At 35.1% G+C, this 25,617-nt stretch overlaps 2 protein-coding genes across 3 annotated transcripts in view; both read right to left on the bottom strand.

Annotated features, from left to right (window-relative positions):
* Window positions 1-216: 216 nt before the first annotated feature.
* Ptpmeg (protein tyrosine phosphatase Meg) lies at window positions 217-24,326 on the bottom strand. Of its 2 annotated transcripts, none has more exons than XM_088232528.1 (14): window positions 23,753-24,326; window positions 19,140-19,268; window positions 17,413-17,626; window positions 15,479-15,675; window positions 8,931-9,083; window positions 7,588-7,742; window positions 6,557-6,709; window positions 4,950-5,253; window positions 4,256-4,361; window positions 3,792-4,046; window positions 3,143-3,259; window positions 2,261-2,484; window positions 992-1,282; window positions 217-571 (listed from the first exon to the last, which is right to left on the bottom strand). In XM_088232528.1, exons 1-14 carry the CDS (start codon window positions 23,900-23,902, stop codon window positions 470-472), a joined length of 2,550 nt encoding a protein of 849 aa, XP_088088654.1. In that variant the 5' UTR covers window positions 23,903-24,326; the 3' UTR covers window positions 217-469. The 2 variants fall into 2 exon arrangements, with proteins under 2 accessions (XP_088088654.1, XP_088088655.1); XM_088232529.1 differs by lacking the exon at window positions 23,753-24,326 and adding an exon at window positions 19,355-19,378 and having other exon boundaries at window positions 328-571.
* LOC148277704 (inositol polyphosphate 5-phosphatase K) overlaps window positions 19,142-25,617 on the bottom strand; it is a 38,524-nt gene continuing 32,048 nt past the window's right edge. Inside the window, exon 12 of the mRNA XM_088232531.1 lies at window positions 19,142-19,268. The gene's annotated coding sequence lies outside the window, so the exon portion shown is untranslated. The remainder of the gene's footprint in view (window positions 19,269-25,617) is intronic.

Below are 25,617 nucleotides of genomic sequence, written 5' to 3'. Positions count from 1 at the left end.
GCATGCCTTTATTCATTTATCCAATAAAATAATTTTAGTTTTATGAGCATTTTAATAAAACTTGGTTTAATTTATTTATAAATAAGAAATAAATATTGCAAAATATGGCACTCATGAGGCTCTTATCCTCAAACGCCAGTAAGTGTGCAAAAATGTACGATTTAATATACATTAATTGCATTCACAATACGTATTGTTATTTTTAGTGAATTCTTATTTTATTTTTTATGCAGAGGGATTCATATCGTTAAAAAAAGAATTAAAAATATCTACGGAATATTTCTCGGGTCATTTAAAAATATTCCTAAATATCCTACTAGAGACTGACTCATTATATATTGAGAAAATAAGCCACATATTAAGAAAATAAAGGCCAAGTGGACATTCATTTTTTCAGTTAGAAATTGACATAAACGTCAAGAACTTATGTTTTTTTGGTGAAATAACTCTCGACTTTGGAGCAGTGTGACTAGGCTTGGTCTTCAGTTGGTTCCTGGGGCTGGTCGGATGGGAGGAGTCCCATCTCTTGGGCAGCTTGCCCGATACACTCGCAGACAAACTTATACTGACTCTGAAAAACAAAACGATCGCCTGTTATTTTGGTGGAATAAATTAACATCTATACAATCAACAGAATAATGTTCTTCGTCGTCGTTTCCCTATCCACACCTAGTAGTGCAAAGAGCACTGCATAGACACTCCAATTGCAGCATACCTAGATCATTTTTGTTACATAGAATGATCAGGATCAGTCTTACGCTACACGCGCCATCCTAGGAACATTGAAATATTGGAGTGTAGAGCCACCTTTAAAACCAATATTTCACTCTCACCCTGCAGATAATCAAACCCACGACCTCAAGAATGGTGGGCGAATGCACCAACCACTACACAACGAGATGGACTTATCTCTTCTTTTCCCTTTTCTATTTAATCCGAGAGCATCCATCGAGTCGAAAACACTCGTCCAGGGCTCTGCTTCTATTCTTACCGAGTTTTGCACGCAGAGCGGCCGCTGGTCCCGCATGGCGCGCACAACATCCAACGGGTAGACGGGGCGGCGCGCGCGCAGCGTCGCAGCTGCCGCGTCCAGCAGCAGCAGTGCGCCCGTGCGGCCCACGCCCGCACTGCAGTGCACCACGGCGGGGCGCGGCGCGGGAGGGCGCGCGCGAGTGAAGCGCGCGGCGAGCGCCAGCAGCGAGTCCGCGCGCACCGGCACGCCGTGGTCCGGCCACGCCAGGTACTGCATGTGGTGCACGGCTCGCGCCTGCCCGCTCGCGTCCTGCACACAAAACACAATGACATACTGAGGGCATTATATAACTCAAAGGACCGCAAGTTGACTATGCTCTAGAATTAATGAAACATTGAAACAAGCTGCTGATGAATCGTATGCTTACAATTCTCTTACAACCCGCTGGGTCAAAAAATATGTGTGTGGCGGTGGTGGGTCAGATTTCATCACCTTCCAGGCATTTTTTGTGTTTCTGTGTTGTGTGTTGTTGTTCATTCATTTAATCACCAAAATTTGCTTTGATTTAATAAAAAGATGTGTGGTAATGTTTTGTGTATCATTTTTAATGATTTTGTAAGGAAAATGACGCATAAAAATAACTTTTCACATAATTGAACATTTTTAATACTACAGGGTCTAATCGGACCCATCTTTGCTGGGTATAAGTTAAAGCTAATACGGTTAAATATATTTAACGAAAGTTAATTGTTGGCGTATTTTAACTTCTTGAAAACAAATCTAGCACATTTTTAAGTTATTAAAACTACACTTTGAAACCAGCTCTTTTGGCAGCTTATTTCAACAAACAACAATCCTATTGCTCAGGAAATACTTCTGTGGGTTTAGGATGAATCTGGTTTTCTCGATCCTAAGACTGTGGTCTCGAAGTTGAAAATCTTGTTTTAGTTTGAATGATAATGTATCATTTTTCAATACTATATCAATAATGTGCAGATGCATTTATTTATTTATCCCATTTTATACACATGAAATTACAACATTAATATAAAACACATTATAACCGAAACACACCAAATTCTTTTACAAGGCATTTATGGTACATAACCAAGACACTAAAATAAAAACGAGGATGTATTCTTGAGTGAGGTTAGCAGGCGAAATTGAGCAGTGATCTCCATAAATAATTGACGAGCGTCCAAGTGAAGTATCCCAAAATGGATAATGCATCAGGTATTTATGTTTATGTACATGCCTTCTGCATATAAGGCAAGCGGGAGTGGTTACCGTGAGCAGCAGGTGACGGTGGACGCAGGAGGCCTCTGCGTCGGGCAACTCGGCCAGGGTGTGCACGGTGAGGCCATGGGCCGCCATGCGCGCGCCGGGCGCCGGCCAGTACTGCTGGCACTTGCTGCGCCCCCTCTCTTGCAGTGCGCCCAGCATCACCACCAGTGTGCTGCCCGTCTCCAGGACCATCTGCCAAAAGTCCCACACCGTGTTTGCCAGAGGCCCTGCAAAAACCATTCAAATTCAATAAGAGTCAAGACACAAACTAGCTGGCTGCGGACGCTAAATATTTTATTTACTTATACCATCCCACATCCGTCTTTTGTGAGTGATTACAAATAAATTAATATATTTGTACTACTTAATGAGGATGCCGTAAGTGAATACTCTTATATATATATTCTTTTCCCAGAATCTGAAATTATTAAAACAACTTTTTTTCTTAAATCAATATATATTTCCTTACCCTCAACAACTATAAAGAAAATGCTAGAACCTTCATTGCAAATAATAATTTTAATTTAATCTAACTGTACCTATTTAAAAAGGTTTAAACATGCTTTATTTTTTGAAAACTTTCATATTATATTAAATTTATTTTCTCTTGTTAGAAAGAAGAAAAGAGGGAAGGCTGATCTGTGGTGACAAAATGATTTTTTAAGTCAGAGTCAACAAAAAAAATAATATTTCATGTGTTCTTTTTCATTATTATTGTTATTTTGTTTTTTACCAGCGGAATTAAATAAGTAATAACAAAGAATGCTATGTGGGGCTTTTGTGATAAAATAATATCCTAGAGTTGTTCAAAAGTATTGCCAGTGTAAAAAAAAATACAGGGACGCTATGGGTTAGTGTCAATACGAATGCAGATTTCTGCCTTACCTTGTGTGGCTATATAATGATGTGTAATATTGGTGTTAGGTATTTCCAAGTTGATATAAGAAGCATTGATATAATCTCCGTTTGGTCCATTCTCTAATATGACACGGGTGGCATCATCTAAAATCAGAAACAAAATGATAAGAACACCTCAGTAATCAACAAGCTGTTTCACAAAACAAAAAACTTTCTTTATCATGTCATTCATATCTTTACAATGACAGTAAAGTTGAAGATTCGAGCGATTACGGAGATAGTTTCGGCCTTGTATCTTGAGTTTTGAGAGTTAGAGAAGGTAAAGGCATGGATACACGATAAATTTATCTACGCATGGCAGAAATCATATACAGACAAGCATTTTTTGCTATTATTGCGATTATTTCAATCATTTTGAGGTGGCTTTTTTTTAACACAGAAGCCTAAATCTAATAAATTTATTATGGAAATAAGAGACTGGTTTCATGGCTTTCGCGACACCTGCGAGACTTTTATCTTTATTATGAAATCAGGCTTCCACGTATTACGCTTTAAGGGAAACCCGAAGGCACAAGATTCCCAGGCGGACCACTAAAATGATTGCAGAATGGATGCAGAGGCACAAATAGGTCCTTCGGATCTATAAAAGAAGGAAGAATAAATTAAAGTTACTCACAAGGAGCGATATCTCTGTATCTATTCTTGTTGAGGTTCTGTGGCAGCCTGGCGACACTGCAGGGGAGCTCCGCCCTGCGCGGGAGCCTGTCGAACTGTTGCAGGGCTGCGCCCCCCAGGCTGTCGGCCAGCAGCAGCAGCGCCTGGCGCCAGCCGAGGCCCCCGTTTGAGCCGTCTCCGTTGGACTCCGGAAGTTCGCCACTCTCGGGGACGTACTGGACGGCCGGCTCTTCCTCTTCGCAGCAAAGATATTCGGCTGTGAATAATATAATAATTCATGTTTAAATTACCCAGATTCCTGCACAATGTCTGGCACTCATTCATCTAAATAATAGGAGTTTTGATATAGTATACAAAATTATAACATTTACGAAAATTCCTGTAAATATCAACATTTCCTTTACTATGTCTGTTGAGATACAATAATATTATCTGTGTACCAAAAATAAATGCTTAGATACGAACCATTAGGTTTGAGAGTCAGGGTGAGTGTACCACGAGCAGATCTGATGAGTTGAACCACTTGGTCGTGGCGTAAGTGTTCAACAGTCACACCATTAATAGCCACCACCTAGAAATGTTAGAACATAAATATAAATTCAAAATTCCAAATATAAAATAAATCGTTCCAAAGAGGAGAGAGGAGAGAGGAGAGAGGAGAGAGGAGAGAGGCACCCCTTCTGCTCTTATATCTTTTATAGTATTAATTGAAACAATTAGAAATATAATTCGTCCTTTAACTCTAGCTGTTCGACTAATAGCAAATATAATTGCTGGTCATTTACTAATTACTCTTTTGTCACAAAGATCGAATTACTGATTTGTTCAGGTAGGTAATTCAAACTTTAAGAAATATTAATCACCAGGAAAAAAACAAAAAAACCACAGTGGCGGGGTACAATGAAAGCTTTCAAAGTTTCTGTGATTTGTTATTTTCATGGTTTGATTGAAATTAAATATAAAATTTTTGCTAAATTAGTTTTTTCAAAAGAAAGACACTAGTCCTTACGAACAGTTTCGGAAAAAGGGGGGCGCTTTCATTGTTATCATATCCAAGAAAACGTTTGAGATATCTAATTTAGGCTAGTACTCATTTTTCTCATTCAACGGATAAAATTACGGTGCAAGTAGAGAAGCGTCGAGACGATCATCGACTAACCTGGTCTCCTTCCTGCAGATGCGGCTGGGCGGGGGGAGCGGTGACCACCCTGGACACCACTACAGGAGCGTCCAGATCCGCTCCCCCGCGGACGTTAAAGCCGTATCTGCCTGCGCTGTCGGGGCACAGGGCCACGGTGACCAGAGCCCCGGGGGCGGGCGGCGGGGGCTGGGGCGGGGCTTGGGACGGGGGCGAGAGGGGGGCTACGCTGATGACATCAGGCTCGTCCTCGTCGTCTTCATCGTCGCTGGCGTCTGCATATCCGAGCGGCACGCGTAAGGCGCGCTCGAGGAAGCCACCTTCACTGTAAACGCAGTTGAAGTGTTACAGCATTAGATATATTGAGTACAACTTCATTTGCGTATGAGCTTGTCATTTTCACGTAATTTCAAAATGTCGTGTGTTTGAAATAGAATTTAATAGGGTTTGAGAAATATACATTCTTTAGATTGATTTTCTAAATTTTTCCTGAAGATGGAATATTCTGAGGTATCTGTATATGAGCGATAGTTGTCTGTGGCTCTATAGGACTGCATTCCTCTTGGGCATGCTGAGGACCAACAGTCGCCCATTTTATCTGGGAGTAAGGAAGTTATATCTCTTCGGATATATACATGTTTCATGTTACTGAAAGAAAGTTCAGAGAGGATAGCTCTGCTGTGCTTACAATAAACCCATCAACTAAGGTTTTTGTCAAAATTTAGTTATTACATTATCTGGAATCAGGAAAACGAGATCTACAACTTTCTCAAAGTGACATTTCATGATTTCTTCATTTTATCGATTTTTCAGTTTTCATAAACGAATCTTATCTAGTTCCTAAGATCCAAGCAAAATAAAGATAAAAACTTTAAATGCGTTTTTCTCGAAAAGCGTCAAACCCTAGTTGTTAGTGCGTTTATCTCAAGTACGGCAGAGTTTCCTTTAACTCTAATTATTGGGAATTTTCATTTTACCATTTTTCCCATATTAAAGTTTTGCTTCTAATTTTTTTTTCGATTATGTATGCCTCAAATATATAAACGTATTAAATAAATCAATTGATTATATCGAAAATTCAGCATTTTTGAGAATAACAATTTTTATGTTCCTGATGGATATCTCTGGCAGCATCAGCGCAGACTGTTGACCTTCTGACTTCAAGAACCAACCTGCCTTGATTATGCCGATTGGAAGAGTAGTCAGGCAGCTGAATATTATCCCTTTAGAGATCCATATCTTTCACATCGGTAGAACTATGCTATAACAGGCAAATACTCTTGCTATTGGAGACCATTGTGCCTTCATAATATCGAACTATTGCTCAAGGGTTCCTGTCCTGATGATATCCCAATTTAACGCCCTTATATATTTTTATTTTAGTCCAATACAAAATAATTTTTAATTTATTATTAAATGCTATTAAATATTTGAATATATGTAACTACTTACCGACTTCTCTATGTATTCCAGTTTCGAGACGTACCAGTTTCTTCTCTTCCGTAGAAAAGTCGGTAAGTGGTTATGTACAAATATTTAATAAAATGTTTGATCAGAAAGTTAATGCTTTAAATATTAATAATATTTCATTTATTACTTAATAATTGAAGGAAAAAAAATATTCTTACTCATCGCTGGTTCTTTGTGTCCCCCATGCGGGGCGGGGCGCGGGTGCTGCCTGGCTCTCCTGAACACGCGCCAACCCCCCTCTCAGGGCCCCCGCAGCCCCGTTCCCCCCACCCGCGGGCTTGCCCTCCTCGGTCTCGCGTCTGCGGGGAGATCTGAAATGAAAGACAATTATTAACAATGAGTGATATAGCACCTCAATTTAATATTACATCATACAAAATAAATGTGAAAACAACTGAATGTAATCCATAAATGAAAGCCTATTTTGCTCAAAGGCATTCATGTTTTATAGGGTCCAAAAATGTATCTATAAAAATATAAGCATCCATATAACATAGTGATTGGATGAACCGCAGAACATCATGATAGTCCGCATTCAACATAAAGCGACGTAACAAAAACCTGCGGACTGTGGTACGGCATAAATTCCTCATACAACTTCAATACACTACGCCATTAAAATGATTTATTTTAATAAAGATACATTTTACATAAAAATAATAACATATCCCTACCTCTGAGACCAAGAGCCCTGTGTCGAGTCGGGATACGACACATTGGAAAGTGGAAGCATGCATATTATTGAACAATACCAAAAATAAAAATTATTACATAAATATATATTTCAATAAACATCTGGACAACACGCTTAATAGTATATAAATCTATGCAATGCCTCGTAGCAGTCTCCTTGAATGGTCTCTTTCCTTAGATAAAATCCAAACTTACTGAAAATGGCTTTCATTTTGGTGAACTTAATATGTTCCACGACATTGAAGACTCTTGGGGCCGCAAAAGAGAAATTTCTCTAAGTACTGAGTATTAAATAATTCAAATAACAGGAAAACCGCATACGAGCATTCTGCTGGGATCTCCTCTTGTAACCACATGACCAGAGATGTGAAATTACACCAGTCCAGACGATGGGCACTATAAAGCCGTTCAAAATGTCTGCAAGAAAGAGAAACACACGCCGCACAATCCAGAAAAAATCACAGATACTTTTTTATAAGGGAAAAAGAAAACCTACCTGATGAAGAATCTGGTCAGAGTGGAATGTTTGGTGAGGGAAGGTGTCCTCTGTAGCCGATGGAAGCCGTGCTGCTCCACACAACTTCTCCACAAGGACTTGGCAGCTCTTGGGCCCCCGGTATTGAAGCCAACAACCGTGTCATAGCTTTCCGACTGGAAAAAATTGTAATGTCCATTCTTAATAAAGTCAAAATATTTAAGGCTTTTCCATCAATTTCATGTGTTAAAATCCATTTGAAATAATATATCATCATTTCTCTATCCGCACAGGAGTACATAGGGCACTGCATTGGAACTCAAATTGCAGTGTATCTAGATCATTTTTGTTACATGGAAGGTAAGGTGATCAGTCTTACACTTCCGGTGCTAGTCTAAAAATAATGAAATATTGCAGTGTAAACGACCACATTTAAAACCAATATTTTACTTTCATCCTGTCGGGAATCGAACATAGGACTTTGATTATTGGAGGCAAACAGCCAAGCACTACACTATAAGGCAAACTTATCTCCGCTCAATAGGGTATTTTCATTTCATTTAAATAAGCAAAAAATCACAATGATAATGATATGAATATTTGTTTGTGCGACGTCGGATAAATTTTCTAAAAAGGTTTTAAATATGCATATTTGAACTACCAAAAACGATACATTTCGCACACCGAAGAAATAATAGAAAACATAAATACAAAGGGGAAATGATTCCTATTTTGAAATAGAGCAGTCTCTTAATCTGTCTTCATTGGAGAAACGTAGAACTGAGATGGACCTTATATGCATTTTCAAAATACTTAATGCTATAAATGATGTCCCATCTCTGTTGAAATCAATTTCTTTTCACGTTCGCGTCCATGTCACTTTTTTTTCAAAGATGGTGGAATGGTAATTATAAATAAAAAAAAATATTAAGCCAAATATGTTAGTATTATAAATTTTTGTAAAAGGCAGATTTGCCGTTTATGTTGATAAAATAAATAAAAATGTCACCAGAAGTCAACATCTGCTTTTTATTAAATCTTCTAAGAGCAACTTTTGTTTTTATGCCCCAACGTCCAGAATGTGTAGATTATTCAATTCACCACGCAACTTGGAATTCTTTGGGATAGATCTTCCGGCTTTTCGTAGATCTCTTCGCCACAAAAACAGTGTGGGATGAAGATGGATTGACATAGTTTAGCTCAAAGTCTTATATGTTTATATTTGGTACATAGCTTTATGTAATTTATTTTTCAGTTTCTTGTACATATGTTTCTTTATATATCTAATGTATATATAATAAATAGTAAATAAAAAAGGTGAAAATTCAAGGACAAAATTCAACATAAAATAAATAAGGACTTACCGCTTCTCTTTTAAGTTGGATGAAGAACTGCTTTCTTTTAAATGATATTTTGACTATTTTGGCCCAGGAAAATGTATTAACTCGCAACGTGTTTTGAAATACCACAAGTCCTTGGGATGTGACTCCAATAGCGATGTCTTTACCATTTGAATCCTGGAAGAAAAGAAAAGAAAAATATATTTTAAGTTCAAATCTAAATCCACGGGATACAAGTGACCAGTTCTGGACATCTTCACGACTGGTATCATTATAATAAAATTTAATCTTTAATTTATATAAAAAATATGTAATGGAATTAAAAATTATATAATAATACAGTATAGTCTCTGTAATCCAAACAATCAAAAACCGACCCTATGCCATTTAGCAAATTTTTGAATTACTGGAATCTTTAAAAATAAAACAAACTTTTTGCATATCATCGGCCTAGTAATGATCTGGTGGGGTCCCACATTGTTTTCGACAAGTGTTAAAAGCCAAACAAGTGTTAAAAGTTGAAATAGCATCTTAATGTTTGATTGTGTTAGGTGTTAGTTCTTCTCTCATTTTATTTCAGTGAACTCTCAATAATTGAACCATCAATTAATATCTAGGAACATTTCTTAGTATCCTTTCCGGTAACCCACGATCGAACTTCTGGATTGTTTATATTATTTACCAAATTTATTGTTCGCAAATGACGCATCAATATTAGTTTTCATACTCGAAGTCGGAACACACATCTATTTCCTTCATGAACTCACCCTGAGTTGGGCAAACTTTCTGCCACGATTTCCCAATTAAATTAGGAGTTACTTTCTCCCAACATCCAGTCGATTCATGGACTTTACTACATCACATAAATTGATTTTATAGCATGGCTATCTTCTTCACAAACATTTTTAAAAGGAATTTCTTGCCATATGAAATTTTCTCTGCCTGAATAAAATTTCGATTCGTGAGCTGCATGAGTGGTAAAAGCATAACTGTAATTTATCCGGTTACTTTATATTTATTTATAACTTAAACTGTTATAGTTATTTAGTAATATTTAAAGTTATATAATTTCGAATATACATGAGAAAAAAAATAAAAAGGAAACAGAAAACAGAAAAAAATAACACAGTAATACTAATTTAAAAAAAATGCTGTTTATACTTGGGTTTAAAAGAATTCTTTACATTTACTTTGAATTTATTTAGTAATATTTTAGTTTTTATTTCTTGGGGAGATAATTTAAATTTTTTATTCCTTTGGAAACAAAACTATTAATTATTATTATCTTTTTTTTAATTTTCTTTTTTATTCATAAAAAGTACAAGTTTTTGTAAAATTCTAAACATATCTACTTTTACACATCTAGTAAATGTTATCACTGTAACTCAAAAAACGACTAACTCTTGTGCTTGGAGAGTGACTTACACTATTTTAGTTGTTTATTAATAAGAGTTTATATAATTTTAAATAAGAGTACATGAAAAGAAAAACAAAAAGACATATATCTTATAATGAAATCTCTTTTAATTTAATTTAATTTTAAAAGCAGTCAAGGAGAAATCTTTTATGTATAATTTAGTCACTACTTAATATTAACATTTTAATTAGATTAACATAAACATGATGAGAATCAATTAACATCTTAATGAAAATGCTATTAAATGCCAAGGATAAAAAAAGATTTATCATTCTGAAACGTTTCTTTGAAATAGTGATGATTTTAAGGACGTTTGAAATAATGTGTTGAGTAGTAGCCAGCCTGAATTTAGCTCTCTGTGGAATTATTAAGATCTAAATTTATTGCAACAAAGAGGGAAAACATTTTTGAGAAGTGAATATGGAAGTCAAGGCATTTACAGGGCTTATGACCTGTTATTGGCTGGTTCAAGGGGCCACTTTACACACCGTATAACATTCACCAATCTGCCTATGTTTAATATTCACATTTTCACTCCTCCATTTGTTAACTTTTGAGAAGTAAAACAGCTGAAACCTAAAACATATGAAGAATTGCGAATGTTCGCAGTGTGTAAAGTGGCCACATAAACCAGCCAATGACAGATCATAAGCCCTGTAAAGGCCTAGACTTCCATATATTCCCTTCTCAAAAATGTTTTCCCTTACTGTTGCAATACAAATAGATAGTATAAGTTATTTAAACGCGCTGATGCGTCAGCCATGTGGTGTTGTGGTTAGCGTAATTGTCTACCATGCAAGAGATTTCGGGTTCGTTCCCGACATGGTCGACATGAAATATTTATTCAAAAAGGTGTTTTCAGACTAGAATATTTCAAAGTCCCCGGAAAGGCACTTGAAGCGTAAGATTGATTCTCGTACCTTAATGAAACAAAAATTGTCAATTGTCAAGATACGCTGTGATTGGTGTACCAATGCAGTGCCCTACGCACCATTACGCACCAAAATAAAATAAAAATAAATAAAAATAAAATAAAATTACGTGTGGAAAGGAAATGATAATGATGAAACACACTGAATTTTTCAATAACCTTGACAATTGTCGGAAAGCCCATTCACAATGATTTGGATGCGAGGGGAGTCACACACGCGGTGAGTAATGTCACCATAATTACCTAATTAGTATTCAAGATGCCCCCCTGTCGGCCCTGTTCCATAGGAAGTGTTACCGTCGTGACAATATCTGCATCGCTAAACAGAGGAAGTCAACATGACGTACTAGTATATGGGTATTTCATTACTAAATTATTCTCTGAATTAGGAAAGATTGTGTAATAATAAATACAACATAATTTTAATGAAAATCATAAAAAGTGTTTTGTTCTAATTTGTAATCGGCGGTCTCCGTGGTGCAGTGGTTAAGACGCTTGAACCATACACGGAAGGTTCCGGGTTCGATTCCCGGTGAGAAAATAAAAATTAAATGTGATTTTCCTCAAGTCTGGGTGTTCTGTGTTAGAATTCAACACTGTAATTAGGCCTCCTGGACCTGTTGCGGTGCAAAATAAATAAATCACTATTAGAGTAATTAGGAGTGTAGTGGTTGCCATGTTCGCCTACCATTCTTGAGACCCTGGGTTTTAAAGGTGGTTCTATACTGTGAAATTTCAATGTTCCTGGACTAGAGCCTAAAGTATAAACTAATCATCTTATCTTCTTGTAAAAAATGGTCGAGATGAGTGATTTATGCACCAATGGAAAAATGAAATTTAATTTCTAATAAATAATATGTAAAACTGCAATAAATATACATTATTCAGATTTAAATATGCCACGTGATTAAATAATATATAACGAGCGTCTTGAGGATATGGCCGTGGACCTGGCTTGGACACGTGCTGCGCATGCCTCGGAAGAACCTAAACTCAAGTTGCTTCTTCTTTAAACCTGCAGGCTCATCCCGTCTTGGAAAGCCGTCGACGGCTATCTTTTGACTTTATTCGGCGGAACTAAGGGGCGCTGGATTGACGTGGGAGAAGGGGAGAGTGCTGGTAGCGATGGGGTCTCCCAGAGGCAACCGGTGGCAACTTTTCCACATGCTCAAAGAAGAAGATTAAATGATTAGCGCGTACCGTGGATGACATGAAATATTTATTGAGAAATGTGTTTTTAGACTAGAATATTTCATAGTCCCTGGACTGGCACCCGTAACATAAAACTGATAGTTTTACCTTCGTGTAACGAAAATGATAAAGACACGGTATGGTTAGTATATCAATGCAGTGTCCTATTCACCATTAGGTGCGGAAAGGAAATGATGGTCACGATAAGAGTAATTTGCTCTACCAAAAAACACCCGGAAGTAATTACTACAGCTTAGTATTAATAAGCTATGCCAGTCTGATAAGAAATCAATTGGAATGACTCATTTGTGACAAACATGTTGTCAGATTCCTAACATGATATGAATGGATTAAACCATTAATCATGTTAATCAGTTTTACTTGCATACTGAAAGTTGTACGGCTGTAAAAAAGAAACGGAAAAAACTTACAACCCCTCTGGGCCAGTATTACAATGGGAATAGATTTTATATTTTTATGTAAATATACACATTTTCATACATAAATATCGATTTTACTTTGCACCGTCTTGATGAACGTACGGTTTGCTATCGCGGCCCTGTTTTCTACATAAATCATTAATATTATAATCAATATTCATAGAATCACCTTGAGTGATAAGGTGTATTAGGAAAATGGCGCTGTATAACTTATTTATGGCGCTATATTACTCCCGTTTGAAACATAATATTTTATAAAAAAATATTTGCATTCTTATGATTTGCCCAAATATTTCAATTTTGGGGGCCATTTTCGATGAGTTGTTAATAACTTACTATTAGTAAAAAGAAATTAAGCTGCGGTAGAGCGGGATGCGAATCTCGAACCTTTGATCCGTGAATCCGCAACACTAGCAATGGGACTACAACCCGTAATAGTCTTAAGCCTGGCTGATTATGCAATGTAACTAAATCAAATTTTAAACCAATCATATTTTCCGTTTGGACATGTAGAACGAATGGACAGCGAAAGAACGGCTAAGAGGACTTATCATGCGAATGTTGATGGATGCAGAAAACGAGGAAGATTCAACGAATGCTTGAAGATGGACATGTCAGAAGTCGGAATAATCGAGTATGAATGCAGAGAAAGCGCAGTCTGAACGCAAAGACAGATGAAAGTGGGGTTCTAGTCTCTTTGCCTACCCCAAGAGGAAACGGCGTGATAATTTATTGAAAATAATTCACTATATTACAATAATTAATTCATACATAATAATTATCGCTTTCTCTAAGGCAATGTTGTCAATAAACAACTATATTTTAGAATATATCAAAGTGGAGGATAATGTACTTTCAAAATGAGTCACGTATTCATAAAAAATTTGGATATCATTTTACGATTGTAGACACAGCCTTAGTATCACGAACTCGGATTGATTGACAATAAAAGTTAACGACCTCTACAGATTAACCTCTACTCAATGTCAAAAATCGATTATAAATTAATCTATTGTAACGTCTAAAGTGAGTGACCACAGACAATGGAGGACGGACCCAATGCCGCTTGCGACATGTCGATGTCCTGAAATTCTCGGTAAAACATCTTCCAAACTATGCCCAATAAACAACCTTCTTCGCGTTGTAAACTCGAGTTATAGCTATTTGTAATGTCGCGCCAATCTCGCATCTATAAAATTTGAATAAATGTTTCCTAAGCACTGAATTTGAACGATTGCACAACGGATTATGGACTGAGGACTATGGAAAAATTCAAGATGTATTTATATTATTGTAACAACCGGTTAACTTGTAGAATATATGTAGGTACAGCTTGAAGAATAAGTGAGAATAATTATACATATGAAGACTATAAACATTAATTGAATGAATTTTATAATACGGTGTCATGATGCAATTATGTGATGCTTATTGAGGCACAGAAGTGTATAAATTAAATAAGACATTCCTTCATATCTAGGAATACCTACATACATCTACAGTAAGATTTTCTTTTAAAATATAAAATAAAGAAATAGTTATATGTATGTATTACTGTTGGTAAAATAATAAACAATATTATGCATTCATAGCAAGTAAAATTGAAAATTCCCTTCTACGACATGATATAAAATTTTTGTTACAATTTGAATAGTATTTTCTTTTTGAAGTTTCGTATTTAATCATAGTATGAATAATCAATCTTAATTACTCATTTAATGTTTAAAATTCAGTTTTTAAATTTTTTACTAGGAAAACTTTATTTAGCATGAAAGTAAAGATATAAAAAAATGAGAGAAAATTAAAATAAAGAGATATCGCAGTCATAAGTCAACGCTCATGTCGGTTTGTTTTTTTGTTTTCCTCGTAAATAAATACAGTTCACTAGCAAAAATCGGGGTTTACTATAAAAAAATAATAAAATATATTGCATTTGCAAAATAGTAAGTAGTATCTAATACGAAAAAGTGAAAATTAAATAACATGCATGATAAATAATAAATAAATAAAAATAGCAGTTTTGGAATATTTACACCAGTGAAATTCAAATATGTGATGCGCAGCAGGAATATACGTCGCGAAACGTAAATATTTTGACGAGTATTTTTAAAGCACGCTGCATTGTTTTTGATTTGCTTATGATATCATCTTTTCCCTATCCAGACCCAGCGATGCATAGGGCACTGAATTCGCATTCTAATCGCAGTGTATCTAGATCATTTTAGTTATACGGATGGTAAAGTGATCAGTCTTACGCCTCAGGTGCTATCCTAGATAGAGTGAAATATTCCAGTGTTAAACCACCATTAAAACAAATATTTCACAGTGAACCTGTCAGGATCGAACCCGGGACCTCAAGAATGGTAGGTGAATGTGCCAACCACAACACTACGAGGTCGGCTTATCCCCACTAGATTTCGTTTTTCAGGATTTTCATCTCCAAGCATCCATTGAGTCGAAAACGCTAATTCAGGGTTCTGGTTCTATTTCACACACAGAACTGTATTCTTAATCCGCCTGGACATGGAATAATTACTCTACTATTCTATTTACTGCTAGATGTTTTACCATTAATAATTATTGTTTTTTTTACCTTGGCTGGATGGGCATCGATCCCATATCCATCCAATCTCCTGGCATGCTCGAGGTAGTGGAGGTCCGCAGTGGCGCGAGTCTGGCCGCGATGGAGGCGGTGAAGTTCCCGCACTCTGCGCTGGTCCTCCGCCCCCTCTACTCCGCATTCCGAGGGGTTAAAGGCTTCGCCACTGGCGGTCCAGTCTCCCAGATCAGCTATAAATAAATTAAACAGCAAAATCAATAAAACGTTCTTGAGATGACGTATTTATAAAAGAGAACTACATTAATGAGGAAGTTATTAATTGTTAATACGGGTAATTTATAAAGTGACATTTATGTTAAAATCACTTCAAGGGCGCTAGTTTCAGTAGTGTTATATGAAAAATATTTCATTAAAAAAAATTATTCATTATTGTGAATCGTATTACCATCGCCATGATTTTTTAGTTTTGTAAATTTTTAAATCCCAACTGAAACTTTGAAATTAAACCGCCTGCAATGTTCAGAGTTCAGGTTGGCGAGAGTTTTTTACATTTCAAGTTTAATCAAGTACAATTGTAAAAACATTTTTTCTGTACCAAGTAAATGTCAAAATTTACTAGACGTTAATAAACATGGCCTAACCCCGAATTCGTAAATCTATTGCTGGTTGCCATAACAAGATAAAAAGGCTGTAATTTATTGGTTATTATAAATTTGTGGCCACGTCAACCTGTGACATTGCAAAGTAGATGCATTTTTTTATTCTTACACTTGTGAGAAACTTCACAGTGCAATGAAATGCTTTAATTTTTACCACATGTAAGAAAATATTATTTATATCCAATTTCCCATAGGACTGAACTTCCTTATTAGTCATTATTATTATCGAATAGTATACTTAGTCCATTGGTGATCTTTATGTATAAAATCACTAAGTATAAAATATGTAGGTTTGTGTTTAATATATCCTATGCCACTAGTGTTTTATAAACACTCTTTTAATAACATGTTATGCAAATGGCAGAAATGCCGTGTATAAATAAATATAGATCAAATAGATAATATTGAAAAATTCAAGCATGTACTGCCAGAAAGCATCTAAATAACCACTGTTCGAAACAGCCTCCACACCCCTCTGTTGGCTTCCTATTTCTGTGCATTCTCCCACCTAAGATGCAGGTCCTGTACGGACACGCTGTAAGCAGAGGACTTCCAGGACTCGAGAAACTGAACCTACTTGTAAAGTAGGCAAGCTTGGTTAAGGGTCTCAGGAGGCATCCATAGTATAGTATATCCGCAGCAAACCCTTGCTGGATGATAGTTTAATCATTATTCTCACAAACTACTTTAATCTTTATTTCGTCATTCATTTGTTCTACATTATCGATCAATTCTATATAAAATAAACCTTTGTTGATATTATCTCTAAAACTAATATTTCATGTTGATTCTACTAAAATGATAGATTTTGAACAAATTCTAATCCAATTAAATAAGGTTTTCTTATTTATTTATAATTTTTAAACACCCGTTAGGGTTATATAAACTCGTTTTCAACCTCGTGGTGTAGTGGTCAACGCGTTTGCCTACCATGCAAGAGGTCTCGGGTTTGATTCTCGGCATGGTTGATGTGAAAAATTGATTTAAAAGGGTGTTTTTACACTAGAATATTTCATGGTCCCTGGACTGGTACTTGAAGCGTAAGACTAATCATCTCACCTTCATGTAACAAAAATTATCAAGATACGTTGCAATTGGTGTGCCAACATAGTGCCCTATGCACCATTAGGTGCGTAAAGGGAATGATGATGATGATAAACCTCATTATGCAGTCAAGCCATGTTATGTCTCATCTAGTAAGTGTAGTTATAATGTAGTTTTTTTTCTTTATCCGGTAGTTTTAAGTTTCCACCAGAGATTTCTAAATACATTGTTTTATTTCTACGTTTCTCACAGTCTCTTGTATACCTTGAGCTTGGTAGGAAGCGAGCAGGAGTCTCGTGGGGCGGGGGGCTTGCAACCGGCCGTCGCGCAGGAGGCTGCGGAGCTGCAGGCAGAGCAGGCGGCGGGCCCCCGGAGACTCCATCCGGGAGGGCTCCTCGGGCCAGAAGCGGACTCCCAGCCACAGGTGAGGGTTGCCCCCCGCCTGCTGCCGCACACGCTTCTGCCCATCCAGCCACCGCTTCAAAAACCAAAAACACAATTTTACTATTTATAAATTATAAATTATATATATATAATTATAAATTGAATTTTCCATTTTACCGGGAGAACATACAGCCAGTCTGCAAACATTTGGACATACTCAAAACATTGTTGAATTAACTAACTGGTAAAAGAAGTATAAAAATTGGAAAAATGTTTTCAAGCGTTGCCTAGTGGGTGAATTGGTTCAGCCGGATAAATTTCACCCACATGTTAAAGGTTTCAGCTCTTTTACTTCACACAAGTTTACAGATGGAAGAGTTAAGGAAATGTGCATGTTTAAACATAGGCAGAATTGTGAATGTTACACAGTGTGTAAAGTGGCCACTTAAACCAGCCAACAACATATCATAATCCCTGTAAATGCCTACACTTCCATATTCCCTTCTCAAAAATGTTTTCCCTCTCTGTTACAATAAATTTAAGGCAGTATTTAATGATTACTTGGGACAAGCCTTTTCAGTTCTAATGAAATATTTGCATGTACTATCTTCAACGGCTTGCTGGAAAATTAATCATAATAGCTATAGGTAACTGTGAGTCAGGGGATAAAACTGCGGGAAGAATTGGTGTTCATGTTCACATTCAAATCTTTTACAAATAACCATTAATGTCATCCAGAAAGGAAGTAGGCAATAAACACATTTAAAAAATGACCAATACTTATGCAAATCAGAGATAAAAAATATAATGGTTATTGATGTTAATGGAAATTAATATTTATTGATGACTCAGTCATTGATTCTTATTAATACCCCAGAAATTTAATCATTACTCATCAATTTTGTGTAATTTACACAAGAAGATGAGCAAGTTAATCACATTTCTGATTTTTTTTAAGAAACATTTCCTATCTCTTCCTTTTTCTTATTGAAGATTAGTATCGATATTTTTTTTTTTTATAAACATATTGCTAGTTCTATATTAGCACCAATTTAGTTGATTTTTTTTTACATAAATAATATATTGAAACTATGACATTAATAAAAAACACCGTTAATTTTATCAGATAACTGAGGGAGAAATGAAGAAGTTTAGTGCTACGGGAAATTGGATACAGAAAAAATGTTTTCTAATGCGCGGTAAAAATTAGAGCATTTAATTGTACGGCAAAGTCTTTAAAAAATTTATTTTTTAAATAACTACTTTGAGTGTTGTGGATAGATTTCCGAAGCCAATTCACCAATCAGGACAACACACCTAAGAGACTTGTGACGTCACAGGTGGAGTAATTTAAAAACTTTTAAAAATCATAGCGCTAATAATACGATACAAATAAATAAAAATGAAAGTTTTTTGGCATTGTTTGATAGTCTATTAACAAATAAAAAAACCACTGAACTTCCTCATTGCTATTTGACAATAAACCAACCAATTTACAAATATAATTGAACAAATCAACCAAATTAAATAAATAATTTCATTTTAAAATCTCAAGGCAAATTTCAATCAGCAGTTAGTATTAACATATTGTTGGATATTATACATACCGTGATAGGGGAGTTCGTAGGGGTTGGTGTTGAGCCATTCTCCGTAAACTGTAGACCGAAAAATTCTTTCTCCGAAAGTTCCAAGTATTGGAATACTTGATCCAGTAGTTCAATGCCTTTGGCTTTTTTCTGAAACAAAAAAGAAACATCGAATCATTAAAGAAAAGTTATAATTTTGTTCAAACAGTGTAACGAAATAGCTAGTTAATACGTACACTATCAGGTTGAGACATGGTTGGACTGATAAGATGAACGGAAAATAAGAGTTTTTATGCTTAGCAAAATGGAGGGATTAAGATTACAACACCGAATTGTTTTAGTATTTAAAAGAAGAAACATAGGTTCTAAAAATATTATTTTACAAAAATGCAAAATATAGTAGCTATACGATCTGATAAACTGCTAAACGAACAATTCGTTAACGGGCACTAAGGCATTAGTTTGATTGATACAACATGAGTAGCAAATACAGGCTTACATTTTACAATTTAAGAAATTCATACTTGAAAAAAGAACACAATTACATTAAAGTTGACTTATTTTAATATGAGTAACGTTATTATTCTGAACATCTTTAAATGTATAAGTAATATTCTCCTGATTCATTTTTCAATTGTTTTAGAAAATAAGGAATCCATATTATCTCCTCGGGAGAATATTATTATTCCGACATTCAGTTTTAGAGTTCATACATCTGTATAGCAGTGGCACATGGTGATTTTATTTACAGCTATAAAAAAATATAATTTATTTGTACCTACATAGAAGGTACATAATATAATGTAAGTAATATATACCATAAATTGATATTTTTCTGTGGTTCTGTGTGATACAACTCTCATCCATGAAATCAACTCAAAAGACGTAACTTCGTGATATATTATCCATTACTTAAATAATACATAACTCATTAAAAATTAGCACAATGAATTCAGTCGATATTAGGTATTTAATTGAAATGTCAACTGGCCGAATTGTTCTAGAAATTAATAGTGCTAAAAATGGCCGTGTCGAGCACCATGTGTACTGCAATATGACGCATGAAAGTAATTATGGTCTTATGTCAAAAGTACCATCTCAAAGAAAAATAGTCCTTAAGAAATAATGTTTGAAATACTGTTTTCCAAATCAAGAATCTTCAAATAATTTGTGTAATCTGCAAGTTTAATCTAGGAGAAAAAACCCGCACTGGGGTCGAGACATTCAAAATATAGTATACTTATTTGTACGTAAAAAAATTCGCTTGAATAATCGGCTAGTTTCTTGACTCACCGCAGGTGCTGGGCGCTATTTATTAATATTAATATTTATATTAGGATAAAAATACCAACGGTGGAAATGATTTAAAATAAATATTATTATATATTTGTCTTTCTGTAAATAAAGTTACAGTAAAACATTATTACGAATGAAAATGTTTTACTTTAAATTAAAAATTACAAATAAAATAATTCATAAACGCGCTACATGTATGTAGATAGTACACAGGTATCCCTACACGCGTATTAACTTGTGAACAACGTCACTTGAGATAGTAATAATCAATACGTATACTTATTGACTTATGTTACTAACACCTTTAGAGATGAAACCTAATACTTATGTTACAGTATCTAGAATATCTAACACATAAGTCTAGTATGCATGTAAGTAGTAAGTATTTGACAAATACATAAAGCCTTAAAATGAAAGGCGAGGTCTTTTTGCTGTTGGATACAATTTATTCTATGAGGCTGCTTTTTTGTTAAAATAAACATTATTTCAGTTAATTTCATTTCATCATTTTCCTGTCTGCACCCAGTGGTGCATAAGGCACTGCATTATCATTCCAATTGCAGGGTGTCTAGATCATTTTTGCTACATGAAAGGTGCGGTGATCAGCCAGGACGGTGAAATGTTGCAGTGTTGAACCACCATTAAAACAAATATTCCAAGTTGAGTTTGCCAGCAATCAAAACCGGAGCCTCAAAAATGGTAGACAAATGCGCCAACCACTACACTACGGGGCCAACTTATCCCCACTTGATTTTCTTTTTCTGGATTTTTACCTGAGAGTAGCTATCAAGTTGAAAATGCTCGTCCAGGATTCTGGTTCTATTTCACACAGAGAACTATATTCTTTACCCGCCTGGACACAGAATAAATTCTAATTATTATTTTTTAAAAAAAGAACAAAATAACTATCTATAGTACTTATTTTAGTATAAGTTAGAGGTGGTAAAAAAAATTGTTACTGCTGTTTTAAGAGTTACGCTTCCGAAACACTTAAAACAGTTTCACAAAAATAAATGAAATCATTTAAAAAAAAAAACAAAAACTAAATCACCAAGCATAGAAATAAAAAAATATATATTTCGCTCAGTGTGAACAATTCAACGCCCCGCAGCACCCCGTTTTTGCGCCATTTATCCCAATTTCATACAATATTGTCGGAATTCACATACAGTAATGAGGCACTTAAGCGCACAATTTCTTTTAAAAGCTGACTCTGCCGTTTGTATAAAAGGAATGCCAAATTTACTAAGTGCCTTAATTTTAGTGTACGCTCGCATAAACAATGTAAGTAAAAAAGCCCGCCGTATGTGCTATTTTTTAAACATTTTCACGAAACAGCTTAATTTGTAAAACGGTAACTTTTATTGCCATTTTTATAAAAAAAAAACTAAATGCCCATCTCTAGTATAAGTACGTTATAAACCTTAGAGTAATAATAAGCCACTGGCTAATAGTCGCCCATGCGGACAAAAATTATTATATTATTATCAACCACGAAATTAAATGCAGTTTACAGCAATACAATTAGCAATGTAATCATGTTTAATCGGCTCGGGACACCCCAGTGAACATTATCTTTAATGTAAAAAAAGTAATACATAAATTGTAAAAGAACAAATAAATACAACAGACCGTAGGTGCTCAGGTAAAGAATGAGGAACTTCAGCCCTATGGGAAATCTGATACAATTTTTTTTCTTCTTACATGCGGTAAAAATAATAACATTCAATTGTATAGCAGAGAACTTCCTTCTGAACTAAACTTCCTCATTGTAAGCGCAAACCGAAACCGTCCATTATGAGTTTGTCGTTAAACTAAAAACCAAATAAAAAATTTGGAACGCTTTCGTTCTTTGAAGTAGAGCTAAAGGGCTTCTCTAGCGTATTATTACTATGAGGTTTATAACCCAGACGTGGGGAAATGCGTCTCTTCATTGGAATCAGTGCAGCTCGCAATGTCTCTTGATAAAAATGCAGATACCTTTTTTCTATTTATACTTGTGTTTCCACAATGTTTTATTTCAAAACGTTTTAATTACATTTTCAAAAATAATTACGTACAATGTACCCTGTTTTAAAATAAATAAATAGATGTTTTGGGTACTGATACATAAACTTTTTTTAATATTTTAATTTTATTACATAAATTTTGAACTATGTTTTATGTTTTCTTTCTCAATTTCATAATTTCTTGTATGTGTAGTGCAGCAATGAAGATTCGAACAGAATATGCATATAAATTAGAATTTGTGTATTTAATTAAGTGAAAACATAAGTACCACAATATATAAGTTAACAGTAAAATGAGAATATAAAACATATGGTTACTTTTTGGATCAATCAGATCAGATTGTGCATATATTTATGGATGAACAAAGACGCTACAATTTTCTGGCACCAAAACTTTACAGATTTTTAGTATAGAGATACCGGTAGGTAAGCAAAATGAAAAACAATGTTTTCAAAACTCTAGTCCATAAACGGATAACTAAAAGGACGAGAAAGGAAGCTGAGGAATATGTCTCATATATCAGAGTATGATTTTTATTTATTGAAAGTCTTCAATGCAAGTATGTGAGGGAAGCGATTTGCTAATGAATGTCGATAAATCGAATGTGATGGTTTTTGAAAGAAATGAGAGAGAGAAAAGAGCTGAAACTTTTTTTACTTCACAAAAGTCAACAGATGGAAGAGTTGGGGAAATGTGGATGTTCAAACATGGGCAGAATGGTGAATGTTACACAGCGTGTAAAGTGGCCACTTAAACCAGCCAATGACAGGTCATAAGCCCTGTAAATGCCTAGACTTCCATATTCCCTCAAAATGTTTTACCTCTGTTGAAACAAATTTAAGTAATTTCACGCCTGATGCAGGTCAGCCTGGACCACTGCCACAAAACACTCGGGAGCTTTCGGAGCTCCGCTAAGGGTGGACCGTTTGCTCACATCGTGGGCGCTAGCAAATAGTTTTTTCATGTTTTCAGGGATTATACTTCATATATTATAACTTTTGACATCAAATATAGTTGAATGAAGCAATTGCCTTTGAACATTCCAATTTTAGATCTCTCATTTTCGTATGTATTGATTACTCAGGATCGGAAAGTGCAGATTTTTTCAGCACAGTATAGGGAAGGATTAAACAACAGTGGTTATTATAAAAAAACATAATTTAAATATGCAACCTGCGTGCACTTAGTGCGTAGAAAAGTGACGTATCTAAGAAATGTATTTTAAAAAGCGATAACCGAATTTAAATGTGCTAGTATTCTAGCACTGTCAGAGTTTATTAATAATATACAGAAATAAGTCATTTTACGAAACATGAGCAAGTACTTACATCGACTTGAAATGAGTGTTGAGAATCGTCCAAGAAGGCAACAGAAGCTGTGATGGTGTTAACTTTCTTATCCCTCGTAAGTTCCGAAGCGCGGACGTTGTATGTACCACTGGTGGCACCAAACGCACGGCGAGACACACTTTCAATCATTTTCAGCAAAACACATTTTCAAAAACTACCCCAAAAAACATGTAATTTTTCGCCACAAAATTCACACTCGCAGTAAATGAGACATCGTTGAAATCACCAAATAATCACTATTGAATTTGAATATATGTACGAACATTGAAACAATCATTTTACAAAACTGAACACCGGTAAAAATAAACCACTAGTTCATTTTATAGAAGCTGTATTGTTGCACGGTTGTTACTCGTATAAGATAGCGAAATCAACTGAGAAAATAGTGATACACATGTGTGGAGCCAACCTTGATATATTAAGTTACATTTTGCGCAACGCACATTACGCGAATTAAAAAAAAGCTGTATCTAACACAAAACATTAACAAACAGTAAGCTGTCAGATTAACGGAAACATAGACAAAGTCAAAACTACAAAACACAAACAGTACAATAGATTCAATAAAAGGAAAATCCAGAAAAAAAAATTCAAACGATGTTGCCAGTGTGTAGAATGTTAGGTAAAAAGGAAATTATCTAGGGGAGACCGGGGATGAAAGTAACAAACTAGTTACAAAAATAATTACTTTTCTTATGCAAACGTTTCTGATACCATTATGCGTCTATGATGCTACTCTCTCGCCTCTGTAAAGCCTGTGGCTGGATGGTTGTGAGTAAATCGTATAAATGTCAGCAAAATACAACAAAAGTAAGTTTTCGATCGGTTTTTTAATGCTTCTTCAGATCCAGTTTTCTTTTATATTCTAGCTGTAAAATCTGGCTTTTCGTTTTATTTCACAAATAATCTACTTTAAATCATATTTCTCATTGTAGAGATTTGATTGTCTGATTTTGAGAAATCAAGAATGAGGTATAAAAATAAAAAGTTGTTAGCGGTGCCCGGGTGCTGGCGGTGCACGAGATATTTCTGCTACTAAGATTGCTCTACTCTTTCATTTCCATCAAACTCTACAGCTGAATTGCCCGTTCTGATTACTTGACAGGTGATCGTACAATGCCATTAACCTAATGTACGGATGTTGCTTACCCACTTAATATGATTTTTAACTCATCTGTGCCACATACTTCATCATCTAGTCTGAGCCTTCTGTCAACATATTTTATTGATTTAGCTGTTCCATTTACTTTTTCAATTACTTCACAAAGTTCAACATCTTACCTATTAAGAGAGAAAAAATATTCAGAGCATGTCGAGTAAAAGAAAACAACATTTTTTTTCCTATGATATTGAATGCAGACCAAAAGCGAGACCCAGCAAAAACAATGGAAGGGAAAGAATATGTAGGAAATAGCTAATAAAGACAGACGGTCAAAATTAGAAAATAGAAACTCGGGAAGTAAGAAAACAGAAGGCCACATTAGTTAAAAGATTTGTGCTGAGTGATAAATAGAATATTAACCAAAAAAATGCTTCGAAAAAAGTTTGTAACAAAAACAAAAAGAAGAAAAAAAATACTACTGTTTGATTTTTTTTTAGTTGTTTTTAAACACAATGGAAAGTAGGTAAAGTATTTAGAGTTTCTACAGTGTTCTCACATATCTTGTACAAATAATGAACTGAGCTATGTTTGTTGATTTTGTTTTTTATTCCGTTCCTTTATTGAGCGCCATTGTTTATTTATTTTATTTTTGTACTTCATAGAATATTACAAAATAAAAATATTCCTACTTTTAGAATTATTTGGTTTTTTGACCATGTTACAATCATCATATGCCTTGTTA

Source organism: Micrasema longulum, unplaced genomic scaffold (assembly GCF_059751315.1).
Source record: "Micrasema longulum isolate JH-2025_06_02 unplaced genomic scaffold, ASM5975131v1 h1tg000993l, whole genome shotgun sequence".
NCBI classification, from domain to species: domain Eukaryota; kingdom Metazoa; phylum Arthropoda; class Insecta; order Trichoptera; family Brachycentridae; genus Micrasema; species Micrasema longulum.
This window is presented reverse-complemented; position numbering and strand designations above follow the sequence as displayed.